At 37.2% G+C, this 13942-nt stretch overlaps 2 protein-coding genes across 3 annotated transcripts in view; one reads left to right on the top strand and one right to left on the bottom strand.

Moving 5' to 3' along the window:
- Nucleotides 1-6: 6 nt before the first annotated feature.
- Nucleotides 7-11620, bottom strand: LOC105703266 (golgin subfamily A member 1). Of its 2 annotated transcripts, none has more exons than XM_012431532.2 (8): nt 11221-11620; nt 10561-10954; nt 10163-10251; nt 9953-10081; nt 7590-7982; nt 3836-4363; nt 3496-3726; nt 7-3083 (listed from the first exon to the last, which is right to left on the bottom strand). In XM_012431532.2, exons 1-8 carry the CDS (start codon nt 11329-11331, stop codon nt 2928-2930), a joined length of 2031 nt encoding a protein of 676 aa, XP_012286955.1. In that variant the 5' UTR covers nt 11332-11620; the 3' UTR covers nt 7-2927. The 2 variants fall into 2 exon arrangements, with proteins under 2 accessions (XP_012286955.1, XP_012286954.1); XM_012431531.2 differs by having other exon boundaries at nt 7455-7982.
- A 745-nt stretch (nt 11621-12365) lies between these two features.
- Nucleotides 12366-13942, top strand: part of LOC105703264 (centrosomin) — a 42121-nt gene continuing 40544 nt past the window's right edge. The window contains exon 1 of the mRNA XM_012431528.2: nt 12366-12520. Within this exon, the coding sequence (XP_012286951.1) occupies nt 12468-12520 (53 nt within the window). The 5' untranslated portion in view covers nt 12366-12467. The remainder of the gene's footprint in view (nt 12521-13942) is intronic.

Genomic DNA, 13942 nt, shown 5'->3' on the forward strand with positions numbered 1-13942 from the left:
TACGTACATACGTACATACGTACATACGTACATACGTATCATGATCGCGGGGAAAATATTTGAGTACATTTCTTGTGCATATATTGAACGAACATAATTTCACCGTTTGCGCGTCGATCGATGTGTGTTCCATTTATTTACAGTTTAAATACATGATTATAAATTAATAGGATGTGCATGCACGAATGTCGATTTATTGTTAATAATCGACTTCCACTATTTTCTTTAAGAAGGTAATGTATGTTAAGGATGTTACATTTGAATTTCGTGAATTATTTTCGGATCTATTTTGCAAACAAGCTTAACGATAACAAAAATGTTGCTGAAGTATCCACAGTGCACTATATAAAACAAATAAATTAACAGAATGGGGATTCCATTTTCTTGAATAATTTGACTCGAATGTATAAAGTGGCTTCTTCGATGGTTACGTGCATTTGTTGTAACTATGTTTAATTTACTAAATCATTTTAATCGACAAAGCACTTGTAATTGATTCTTTATTAGATGATGGCGAAATGGAATTAAGCTTAAATTTTTATATTGATCTAAACATTTTTCAGCAACACGGTTAAAAATGAATTTCAAACAATTTTAATCAGCGTCATATATAAAATATAAAAACGTAGAGATGAAAGTGTTCTAAATTGCCTCTTGTTTTAATTTGAGTTTATAGAATTTTTGGTAACATTTTATACACGGATTGACGCATTGTGCGTTAAGTAAAAGTGCACATCCCCATTGTCATAATTAGTAATATTACGTAGTGTACAATAAACAGGTTTCATTTGATACATTTTTGTTATTTGCTTTTCAAATTCTTTCAATTTCAAATCCTTTACACACAAAATGACTCCCTAAATGGAATGTCGATATTGACATCGAGTGACCTGTTTGATTAACTATACGATGGATGTCTGTTTCACAGACTTTACAATTTTCTTCAGATTCGCTATTTCTTTTTTTCTGATTAGCTATTGTGTATGTGTGATATCAGCCGATCGCTTATGTTTCAATAATGTACATGCAATTCATTTTTGATCATTAATAGTCAATGTTTAGTCAACATGTCCATTTCATTGGAAAATGTTAATTAAAATATTCGCGTTTTAAGCCCCGGCTGATAAGAACGTTCGTAACTGTTTCTTTTAACTAAATTGAAGTATTTTAGCGTTTAACAATTTAGAGGACATTATTAATTTCTGATTTTCATCTTTGTCATTGGCCAGTACAAAGCTAATTACTGTTTAAAAATAAAATGCAAATATCTTGACAGTGAAATTTTATATGCAAATAATTTCAACACGTGCATAGTCAATGATATCGCTTATATCACATGGTTACATCATAATGCATAATAATGTCCTTGAAGAAGTTCTATAATCAGCAATTTCGTTTTGAAAAACCTTCAGTTAACTATTTTGTGAAGACTGTACACGTAGCATAGCCTTACATGTAATTGTATGACATGTTGCACGATTTTTAAATTTGATCGCTTTAGTGCCAATTAGAATGAATGTCCGAGTTTTAAACTTAGAACATTAATAGCAACAAATCGTACATTGACGCAACCATAGCTTATATTCAGGTTCCATAATATGCTTCGAATTTTACAGATTAAATGTACTGACTTGTAGAGTATTTCGATATCTAGCAACAATTTCTCTTAAGATGATTCCCTTAGAGGTCGAAGTGATACAATGTAAAATGGTCTAGAGTTATTCAGAAATTCCTAAGTGTTTGATCATCCTTTATGTTAAAGAGTACGTTGATGAATTCACACATTATCGTATTACTTCCTAAAGCACATGTAAATTAATTACAAAAATGAACGTTCAGTTTAACTTTATGCGGACGTACTATAGACTTTTAGGGTGGAAGTCCTTATTTCTACATTATCGTCACACATTCGCTATCCTTGACTCGAATTCGTCGAGGTCCACGTGCAAGGCACGGATGACATGTATTACAATTAAATTGACTAATACAAAAAAAGGGAAAGCGCTCCGTACAAAAGTACCAACAACCGCGGGAAAGACCGACTAGATCATCCACGCTGAGAGAACTAGAACAACAATACACTGCACAAAATATATCACCAATATTCCCTATAATATATCATGTAATTTTACAGAAATAGTAATTATACAAAAAAAAATGTGACTTGTGGAATGTATAAACAAAGTACCATGTTCATGGAGGTATTGCATAACAAGTAGAGATAATAGCGAAAATTTTACGAAACTGCAACCATCGATTGCAGCACAGATCTCTTTTGAGTGAAAATTGGTATTCGCATAAAGATTTATTTAACACTTTAGCAAAATTGCACTACGTGTGATTTATAATACCTGCAAAACATGTTTATAGCGCCAATTAAAAAATGGCATGGTATTAGCGTATCGATGGAATGAATAAAAATAAATATCGTGTGTATCCGAGGTTGTATTAGTACTCCACTGTAAAAAATCATGTTCCTGTGGCCGATTAATTGATCGATTGAGTGCAGACGTCTTATCATAAGATGAATTTATATCATTCCCTCTTACAGCAGCAGATACACCCTTTCGTTTCTTTTCTTATCCGCTTTTAAAATAATGTCTTTTCTATGAGCAATCGATGAGTGGATTTCACTGTATCCTACAAAATTAAAAAAGGGGCGCGGGGGGAAAGGCTGCTTGACTTCATACGACCAGTTTCACTGCTACTATGCATATAAATGTGCACATTAAAATTGTCGCATCGTCTGCAGAACACAGCCTTAATATTAACTCTCTAAATGTCGAAACTGTGAGCGAGTCTTCTCGTCGTAAATCACGATTTCCTTGGAAGGTCACCGATCTTGAAAAGCTCGCGTCGTTTCTTTCGCAACCTCGAATTCGCGACAGGCTTCAACGTCGCGAATGGAGGGAGCGATCACCTCGTTATCAGCTGGGTGGTATCGCTTTTGCCGTTTGACCGAATCCCAGATTCGGTCTAGTTCCAAACCAGGACATTTTCCACTCTAACGTCTCTTGAAGCAGTCTCTCTTCTTCAGGTGAGAAGTGTAGAAGCGTGGCCACGGCTCTGGTTAAGTGAAGGGCCTGAGGGAATGAATGCTTTTCAGTGTCTGTACTAAATTGAATTTCGGGCAGATAAAATATCCCCTATGTACTTATCACAATTTTATGTCTCATTTCGTGCAAAAGAGTACACTATATCTCAAGCTCGCGGAATCATCTTGTCAGAGGAAAAGATCGTCAGGATTTCTAAGGATTTTTGAATAGTGGATGCGAACAGCTTTATCCGTTTCGTATGATTATTAAATACGGATCGAATATCGTCTTCAGGGTAATAGTTTGATTAGTTAAACTGCCTGAGTGTACAAAGTAAATGATGCTATTTTCCCGGATATAACTTAAAAACCACGAAAATGAAGATGCCTCGCGGGTGTACTTGTTCAAATAATTTCAGTGTCAAACTTTTCAAGTGTTACAAACCAGTGGAGCGACTCACTTCGTACTCTCTGCTCGTTAGGAACTTGATAAGGACGTGCTTGAGATACACGAAGTTGATGTCATCATCCCTGGAGTTGCATTGTCTGGCAGTGACCGTCCTGGAAGAACTAGGACTCAGAACAGCTACGGCAGGCTCCGCATCGCTGTCGAGAGAAGACGAAGGGACCCTCAATTCTCGTTGCAGGGTCTTCTTCATGTCCCCCAAACGTTGTTGTAGCACCTTGATTGTCTATTAAAAAGGCAGAGCGAATTATTCGTCTAAAATATTTCTCTAAGAAAAAGCTAGATTGATCTCAACACGAGTACTGAAAGTAATTTCAGGAGAATAATGACAAAACCTTAGTTTTCTCGGTAAGTTGCTCCTCCATATCGGAGAGACTACTTTTCAGGATCTTCTCGTTGCCCTCGATCCTCTCCCGATTCTTCTCGGCCTCTTCCAACTCGTCGATCCTTTGTCTCATCTCGGAGAGCTTCCTCGAGAACTCTTCGTTCTCCTTGCCCTTACTCGAGAGCAATGTCTCCAGATCCTCTATTCTACTTTGGAGTTCGAAATTTTCACTCTCCTGTTGCTTTCTTCCTTGCCTCGCGATCTCGACGTCCTGGGACACTTGGGCGTTCCTTAGCAATGCCGTATCCTTTTCCTCTTTCTCTTTCTCCAAAGTGACCCGCAAAGAAGCCGTGGTCATTCTTTCGGACTCCAGGGTTTCCCTGAGACGGGCCACTTCCAGATGAAGGGAGGAATTATTTGACTTTTCTCCCTCGAAGGATAGTCTCATGTGCGACAATTCCGCCGTAGTTGCAGTCAAACTCGATGTCGCGTTTTCCAGGTCTGCCTTCAATTGCTTAATTTCCCGCGAGGACGAATTCTGGGTAAAAACAGAAAATAAGAGATTAGTGGAATACGGGGACGAAACTAGACAAACTATGTACAGTGATTACAATTTATTACGCCGTATTATTTCTATATTTGCCATTGCAATTATAATATATTGTACTTTTTAAATATACCCGACGATGTCTCGGAGAAATTTCGCGGATTATACAGAGTAATTGTAGAAATATTATTTCGAATGAATTCCTATTCGTAATCTGGGAAAAGTTGATATCTTTAGAATAGTTGAACCGGAAGGTTGTAAATAATATAGTGCCGTTTGTTAGAACATTACGGAAATTCTTTTCAACGAAATTCCCGAAGGATGCACCTGTAATTTAGTTTACGCGGAATTTACGTGAAATATACACTGTTAAGTTAAAATACGATTATTTCACAACGTTTTGATCCATTTCAGAAAAATCGCACCAGAGATATTCAAATTTGAACGACTTAGAGGTGCGTCTCAAAACAGGAAAATGTATAAAGTTTAATTGTAATTAAGGGGAATAGTGAAACAAATATGAGACCTTTTCATTTTGTGACACGAAGACAAAACGTGTATAGCAATACTACATATAAGAGATGCATGTAAAAATACATTTATCCTAAATGGTGAGAACAAAAAATGTGTTAGTTCATCACCTTAAACGCGTGGGAATGCATACGAAATTTCGTGTTACACGTAATCGAAGAACGGTGCGATAAACGTGTCCCAAATTCGCTATCGGATATTGTTTAGTGCATCGCTAACATATGCAGGCAACATAAAGTGCAACGAATCGTAATCGATTCCAGATAAGGTCGTATCGTATCGAGTCCCTGTGTAGAATCGCAAGTAAAAAACAAAAAAATTAAGCGGCTCTGGACAAGGAGTATTAAAATGGGAGTGAAAGAAAGCAGAAAAACAAATTCCAAGAGAACTTTCGCACGTCTCCTCTTTATTTGGTAAAAATAAAAGTGTACATAAGATGCGATGTCGTATTTAAAAAATATTATATCTACCGGAGGGTACACACAAAACTTACGAGGCGTTCAAACGAATATGCTATCAAAAATAAATTCTTCCCTTAACAAGGTAGCACTAACACTTCTGGGAGAGAGTTTACAGCTGCACTTGTTAAGCATGCTTTCAAGCCAGCCAGTGAAAAATCGGCAAAAAGTATGGGCAAATTTTAGGCTCGAGTCTATACGAAAATACTTCAACTATTTGAAAACGGATTGTGCAAATTCCAATATGGGGAAAGAAGAACAGAATAATTTGGAGTAACTCGAAATGTCGAGTGTGCACAGTTTGAGTACATTTGTATCTCTTTAATTCTGCCAATTTCTAACTGAGGAAAATTAAGGTCCTCTCGCACATGCAAGATAATAGTGGAATCCTACAAGAAGAAAACACTATATACAAAATAAAGGGAACTTAACTTTGTGCGCAAAGCATCAAAGCGCCTCGGAACACATGCAAGGGGCAACAAAGTCTACTTTTTGTAAAGCGGGGAATAAAAAATTATGCCAAACGTGTTTACAGAAGATCATGCAAGTGTCTAACAATCTTACATTTTTTTTTTAAATAGTTGGGAAAACATTTCCTAACCCAGATTTTTTGTGGTTGCACAAATTTCTCCGGTTAAGAGGTAATTTCCCAATTGAATTAGTAAACACGTCTATGCAGATCTAAGCGAAGCGCACCGAAAGTAATAATCATAATAATTTAAGCACCTCATGAAAGAACACTGTACCTTTCAAAGGACTTGTTTCTCAAATAACGAAAAGCCAACACACATTGTAGATTATTTTTCAATCAACACTCCAAATAATATATATTTTCATATTTTATAACACGTGTCTTGGACACATTCCAATATTAATTTAGAAACAAAACATTAAACACACTTTAGCACTGATACAACATTTTTATATAATCTTCTTTCAAATGTTATGAATTATAACACGCATCAAATAGTTTTCCTATTAGTTTCATAATGCAGACAATGTAATATTTGTTTAGTGAACAACGAAAATATCACTGTCATACGTACAAGTGTAAAACAAGTTTTGAATTAATAACTTCGTACAAATTTTCGTCAGAACTTGGAAACATAGTATATATTTATGATTTGAATAAATTTATTATGAAGTAAACGTATTTAAATCGATATAAGATAATTGTGCAATGCGATGCGACGATAGATTTTGTCAACATCGTATAAACGAAACATTATTCGTTACATGTAAAATGTCCTTTGTACATAATATAAAATCTTTATTTTAAGACCAGATTATCGAAATTAATAAGAGGCTTAAACTGAAATATTCGTGAATAACGTTTCAGTGACTGAGATTTCAGGGTCGTTAGTATAATTTAAAAAGTGTTATAACAACAGTCACGTCCCTTTTACATCGTTTAACTCCGCTGTACAGTTTCCTTTCAGGGAGCTCTCAAAATGCAAACCAACCTATCAAAGCCTAATAAGAGCTGTCTCAGCACTAAGTCTGCTATAATCAAGGAGCCTCACAAATAGTGCATATCACAGGGAGTAAAACTATAATGAAATCGCAACCCTTGATTGGGTCGACTTTGTCCTGAACATTTAACGAAACGCGAAGCAACACATTACACGGAGAGAAATATTACCGAAATGGTCACATGACTCATACAAAACTATTATCGTAATCGTAACAGCAATTACAGACTAGTTGCAATTTTGTTCTAAATCCACTGCGGGTAATTACGGTAGTCATAGTAAATATATTGAATAAGCTCTAGCGGCCTTTAACTGTTTTCCCGTGTTCAACGGTATGTTTGGAAAGTGGGCATATCTTTTCCAGTCGGTTGCCCTTATCTGTTTGTACAGTGATTGCTGTTACAGCTATTACAATTAGTAGGACATGTAACATTTCATTTCTCTCCGTGCATCCATTAGAGTGCAGAGTTAATGCTCTAGCACTTCCCCCTCTCTCTCCCTTTAGAAACTCTTTTCGTCTCTCATTTATCCTCTCTCTTTATCGGCTTCTTGAAATGTCGAAGCCTTGAAAAGACACTGTAGCCATCATGCATCGTGTCACTGCGTGTCGCGGTAACTCACTATTTGCCGTTTGAACTCCTCGACCTCGTCATCGACGTTGGCCCGGAGCTCTTTCAGTTCCGTGGCCATCTCGTCGATGTCCTCCGCCATGCGCAAAAGCTTCGCGTCTTTCGTCGCCATGACAACATTGTTCACCTCAATCTCGGCCTCTAGCTGCTTAATTCTCGTCTTCAGGGCTTCCTTCTCTTCTTCGACGCGTCTCCTCTCGAGGCCCTCCTCTCCGGCCTGTCGGCTCAGCCTTCCGACCTGAGTCTCCAGGCTGGAAATCTTGCTGGACCAGCTAGTCTTGATGTCGGACAGATGCAGATGAGCCTCTTCTAGCTTACGCTCCAGCAGAGTCCTTTCTCTCATTAGATCGGCTATTCGCTCGTCTATGGTCGTATCATCGTCCGTCTCGAGGGCCACCCTCTGCTCCAGGACGAATACCTTATCTTTCAGGTGGCGGACTTCCTCTTCGGTTTGAGCCAGCTGGCTGGACAGATGCGCCCTTTCCCGTTGGGTAGAATGACGTAGAGTCTCCATTTCGTCCTGAAACGAAACATTCGTTAATAGAAATCGCTTCTATTTATCATTTATACGTGTAGAATTATTAGTTATAGTTTATCACGTCTTTAATTGGTATTCTTTTAAGTATTGGAGTGTAAAGGGCAAAATTAGGGGGATGTTATACTGATTTTATCGATGCCAGAGGGATTCCATTTGCCCAAACTGTACAGAGCACATTTCTATTAAATTAATACGTGGATTATTTTCAGTTTTAGTCACAGTACTGGTCTATTAATGACTGAACAATTAAAATCAAAAGCAATAACTAGTTTCAAATGTCACGATATTTATAGCTTCTTCATTGTGTATTTTACGCCTTCACAAATGATTTAAACATAACACAAATTTCTGTTTAAATGTTGATTAACCGTTGGTCTTTAATGGCGGTTTTAAAACAATTTATATTGATAGAGGTATTGTTAAGCAAATTCATTAATATCAAACACTAAACTATTACTATTTAGTAATAGTTATACTAAAATATTACTCTTATATTGGAAGAAAAATAATCACTTAATAAACATTCTGTTATTAAATGATGGTATTGTAATTTATTTTAAACAAATCAAATTATTCAGATAGAAAGAATTATCCAGTCGATAAAGTCAGCTCTTGCTTTAAGTACTTTATGTAGCACTAATAAACCTGCCGTGAAACACTCGTTTTCTATCAAGGACATACTTAATTACCCATGAAGAATCTTTTGTTCACTGGAAAGTTGTCAGCGAGAAGTGTGAAATTGCCAAACCTAAAATAAGTATTGCCCAGAAATTAAAATCAAATAGTGTCACTTTTGAATACTGAAGTGATAGAGAAAATTTAAGAATATCTTCCCTTTTCGATTGCCTTTAAGGAACCAAGGAAATTCATATCCAAAAAATAAATTTATTACAGTGTCTAACTTTTTAAAAGTGACACGTATAAATGAAAATCATGTCAATATTCAAAGATAGATCACTATAAAAGCCTGGGAAGAATCGTGCACCCAAGAAATCCCAACGTAAAATAAAAAAGGACAGGAAGCAAGATCAACGCCAAGAATTTTTCTTATACTTCCTATCCGAATATCATTTCTACTTCAACTGTTCGCGTACTTAGTTGTGTGTCACGTATAATTATAGCTCGGTACCGTGGAAAGTTTTTAAATGTATTAGCAACACATCAGCTAAGCTTTGAAAACATACCTCTAGCATTGGCAGTAGCAGCAGCAAACTAGCGGAACAAAACCGCCTAACACGTTGTAATGTTCTCCAATTCACTCACCAGGCAAATGTTTTCGATCTTCATACGCGCGTTTTTTTTTTCCCTAGCAACTTTTAGCTCGGGAATCGTTAAAATACTGTCCACGTTCCGTAACTCCTCAGCCCTCGATTCTTGACGTTTGTCATCATGTAATAAATTTCATTGTATGAAATTCAACTAACATTGCATTCATTGTTATACATATATATTCAGGATACTTTGAATTTAAATGAGGTGCAGAGTTACGGAGCATGCGTTACGTTACGATGGCCAATACCCCAAACTTGCTGCGTATAAATCAGGTGAGTTAAATCGAGGGTGGCATGTAAAGTCCAGAGTTGTGATGATATAAAAGTGCGGTGTATACAAACGGCAAAACGTGACGAAACAGAAGCGACGTCAAATTTCAAATAGAAAGGCTTGTAAGTAGTAGTTCCTGATGTAACTTCTCCGTCACAGGTCGGAAGATGAAAGTGATTGAGAAATAGTAATTGAAATGAATTTTAAGAAAGAAAAACAGGTTACAAGAAGAAAATTATTTGCATCACAGCTTACAAGAATCTAAATCAATGAGTATCAAATGTTAACATTACGTCAATAAAAACAAGGATACATATATCGGAAAGCATAGGTTTTAAAGATATTTATAGTATAAATAAAATTTGACAATCTGTGAAAATAAAATTGCATGCGATTTTTAGTCCACTTACTTGTACATTGTTAAGCTCATCTTCATATCGCCTCAGCCTCGAGACTTCAGCTTTCAAAGTATCAATTTCAGAAACTGCTGCTTTTAAGTGGTGGGCCTTTTCCTCGGCTTCTTGCTCTTTGGCTAGTAACTGAAAAATATAGAAAATTTACATTATATTTTTTCAAAGCAATTTCTATTATTTACATAAATTAATTTTTTAAATACCTACAAGATGTTTGATTTTAGCCATTTCCTGTGCCTGGAAGCCTTCCAGTTGTTCTGCGTCTTCTTGAAAACTGTATAGCTTCTTTTTGTACTCTGAAACATAAGAAAATAATCATCTTCCAGCTGCAGCATGTGGTATTTAATTGTGCAAACAATACCACAGCATTAATTCACATAAATATGATGATTCATTAATGCACATGGTAATCATTTACGACACGTGGAACTACCTAATTTGAGAAACACACTGTTTGTGCAGCTTCTTAGTTTAAGATTCAGGTTTTTGCTTTGAAATGGTAAGCTTAATATCGTTCAATAATGATGCAATAAACAAATAATATTAACTACATGATACGAATAAACTAACATTTGAAAATATAAATGGAAAGCAAATATTATTACCTTCAGCATTCCTAAGCGCTATTTCTAATGATATTTTTGCATTCTCTGCCTTCTTCCTGTCCTCTTCCAATTTTACTTTCTCTTTCTCCTGCTTATCCACGATCTTTTTCCATTCTCGTTCCTTTTCTAGTAATTTAACCTTCCATTCCTCTTCCTTTTTCTCCACCTTTTTCATAAGTTCCGCTTCTTTTTTCTGCAGACGTTTCCTCCATTCGTCCTCTCTATTCTCGAATCTTTTAACATCCTTTGCAGAGAGTTGAGTACCATCGCTAAGTTTTAACTCAAAACTATTCTCCCTCTTTAGGGTTAGTGGTGGCGATGGAGATGGAGCACACTCTTCTCTTAACCCATCCAAGGAAATCTGAGAACCACTGATACTACTGGCCGATCCTGTCTGAAACATAAGCGAATAGACGCAATTTAATATAACAATACTTGAAACTTGGATATCGTAATATTAATCAAAGACGAAATGAAAATCATTCCTAATAAATTAACATACATATATTGATCCGAGGTAGGTCTTCATTAGTACAAATGTTAGAGTTTAGTACGACCAGAGGCCTTTTACTTGTGTAGCTATCTAACCGCGCTTAATGCGGTTCAGATAAGCTATCGTGGACTCGATTCCGACTGTCGGTCCTTGCTTCGTACACTTACTTGAGAGAGATGCTTGGGGTTGATACCACGCACGGTCCCTACATTCCTAACAACGGTGGAAACGTCGCTGCCAATTTCCTCACGGATTTTATTCTTCAGACTTGCAAACATCGCGCTGTTTCAGTGCCGACTTCGGCGGTGAACTGACACCACCTGTCAATGTCAACGTCACGCAGCGAAGTGGCCCTGCGGCCTAAGGGGAACCTGTAAGCCGAGCAGCGGAGGCCCAGAAGAAGCTCACCAAAGTGCGACGTCCCACCTACAAAGAAATCTAGGGCAGTCCATGGTGTATTCGTGGTTTTTACTTGTAGTTTTATCGCATCGCCTCCACGAAAACCGGTAATTTAGAGGAGGAAATCAGCTAGCCGAGGACGCGAACACGCACGACACGGCCGCCATCTTAACGTCACGTGAGTATCCCGAAGCGGCGCGCCCGAGTCGAGCCGAGAATTGCCGAGGATTACCGAAGACTCCCAAAGACGAGTTCGCGTACCAGCTTCCAATGAATGTGAATGAATTTGACAAAATTCCGCCGATTTATCCTACCTGGAATTCATGCTGAGCACCAGATGTGAGCCAGCCAGAGCCAGGAGAAGCCACATGATCAAATTGACGAATTTCACAGCCAGAATATTAGACGAACTAAGTATCAGCATTCCGAGGGACATTTTAAGTGCGATCTCAGCCGAGTCTAACATATTGTGGACTAAAATTTTACCCGATGGCATCTGGCCGAATTTGATGGCAAATTCTCGACTGTAAAATAACGTCGTTGCGACTTTTGTACGGTTTGAATTTGCCGCGTTTCGGGTTATGCGTCTGTCAAGTGACGAAACGGTTTATTAAGGGCTGTATCATGTAGAGGCTTCGCTTTGCATGCAAGAGACCATTCTTTCTCACTCGCACTCATTTTGTCAAGCAGTGCGAGAGAGAGATTATGATACGGCGATTTATAGAGGTAACTGAGCTGTTTCCCCTCTCCAGAAAATGTTTTCCGACTCTGCACTTACCATATTTCTAAAGGAACCCGTAGCGCGGCACTGATTGGTCGATGGTTCTCGAATGGGTACAGTGCTAGCCAATGAAATGCAGTCTGCTTTCAGCGCTCGCGACGGCAGCATCAGGAAGCGTTGTTTCAAAACTTTTGACGGTTTGTTGCGACTTTGATGCGGGTTTCGGGCGCGCTGCTCCAATTTCGAGAGTTTTATATGGATCGAGACGGATAAATTGTGCTACACGGTTCCACGATGATTGGAGAATTCCCGGATGACACGATGGTGTCCGTCGGCGGCTTCGAAATGTGAGTTGTATCTCCCTTTTTATAACTTTCCTATGCGCGCTATTTTCGTCGACCTCCGAGGGAGCATGATTCTTCATTTCTCGGTGATTTAAACTAAGCATTGATTTCTTCCCATCTGTTTCTCATTAAAGGCAGTGGATACTTCCTCTTATCTTTCCTTTATATTTTCAGCTATCTTCTACACGAATGCATAGATTATTCTCAATGTATTAATCATTCTGTAAACAATGCACTCTGTTACTTGTATTCACTGTCCATGAGCGTAGATAAAGGGTAAAAATTATCCCTGTAAGCTCAATATGTACATGATAAAGTATAAAAATACATTATGTACTGGAATTATGTTTGTATGGGCTGTGGAATATAGTTTGTCCGATATATAACATGTGTAGGTGAGGTATGTTTATATTTCTTATCCTTATATTAACATGTAACATTGGAGTCATCATATCACAACTGTGCTTCCTCAATACAGTTAATCATAAATTATTCAATTACTCATGCTGCTTTACATAGAAGACAGACGAATAATGTATAATTATTATTAATTCATTACCATGCTATACGTTATACTTGAACATATTTTGATCTCGATAAAATATATATGAAGTTTAATATAATTCATTCAATTCGAATGATTTGTTTCAATGCAGACGGGACTATAGTATGAGTGTTTCTTGGAAGTATACACTATTCGACAAAGTTTCACCAAATTTAATTTGGAGTTACATGAATTTATTTTGCAGTTTCCTCAATGTTAAAAATGATTTGCAAATTATAATCCTTTAAAGACATGACTATATTGCAAATTGTATAAGTTCATTTTGGAGTTCCCTCGGTGATAGAACTCATTTGCCAGTTATAATTCTTTAAAGGTTCATAAAGTAAATTAAATCATAAGGATAATAATATGTTTTTTGTTGATATCGGATATTTCAGTATATAAAGGATGGTATTCCATACTTTCTTTTTAATCAATAAGCTCTAAAGTAACAAACAAGTGGCATGTAGGGATATAGTGAAATACCCACAGAATAAAGAGAGTTATCGAATTAATGCGGGCGTTATACGATTACAATGTGAAATTTTCGCTATACGTGATTTTCCCATGATTTTGCTCCAAGGAAGTAACTCCTCGAAATGGGTCAGGTTTATTCTTTTTCCAGGGGTATTGTACGGGCCCTTTTATACCGTTACATACTTTGAGGGGATTTTCTGTATTACTGTCTTCAAGCCTCATCGCTTACCTGCACCGGGCCACTAAAATTTGTCACCACGTTAACCCAAAATCGTCGTCGACGGTAACACCGAAATTTACATAAAATCTTGGTACCGTTATGAGTATACACAATGCTTTACGAAATAGCGACACTAACAAGTCTTAATAGTAGAGTAAACATTTAGCCTCGATTATTGCGAGAA

Source organism: Orussus abietinus, unplaced genomic scaffold (genome assembly GCF_000612105.2).
Source record: "Orussus abietinus isolate OABI.00-Male unplaced genomic scaffold, Oabi_2.0 scaffold523, whole genome shotgun sequence".
In the NCBI taxonomy this organism is placed as follows: Eukaryota; Metazoa; Arthropoda; class Insecta; order Hymenoptera; family Orussidae; genus Orussus; species Orussus abietinus.

Coding starts and splice junctions, on each gene's coding strand:
- LOC105703266 (XM_012431531.2), bottom strand. CDS start 11,331: ATGTTTGCAAGTCTGAAGAATAAAATCCGTGAGGAAATTGGCAGCGAC. Junction 7,983..9,952: donor ATGAGCTTAACAATGTACAA/GTAAGTGGACTA, acceptor GTTTCGTTTCAG/GACGAAATGGAGACTCTACG. Junction 3,084..3,495: donor TAACGAGCAGAGAGTACGAA/GTGAGTCGCTCC, acceptor TCATTCCCTCAG/GCCCTTCACTTAACCAGAGC.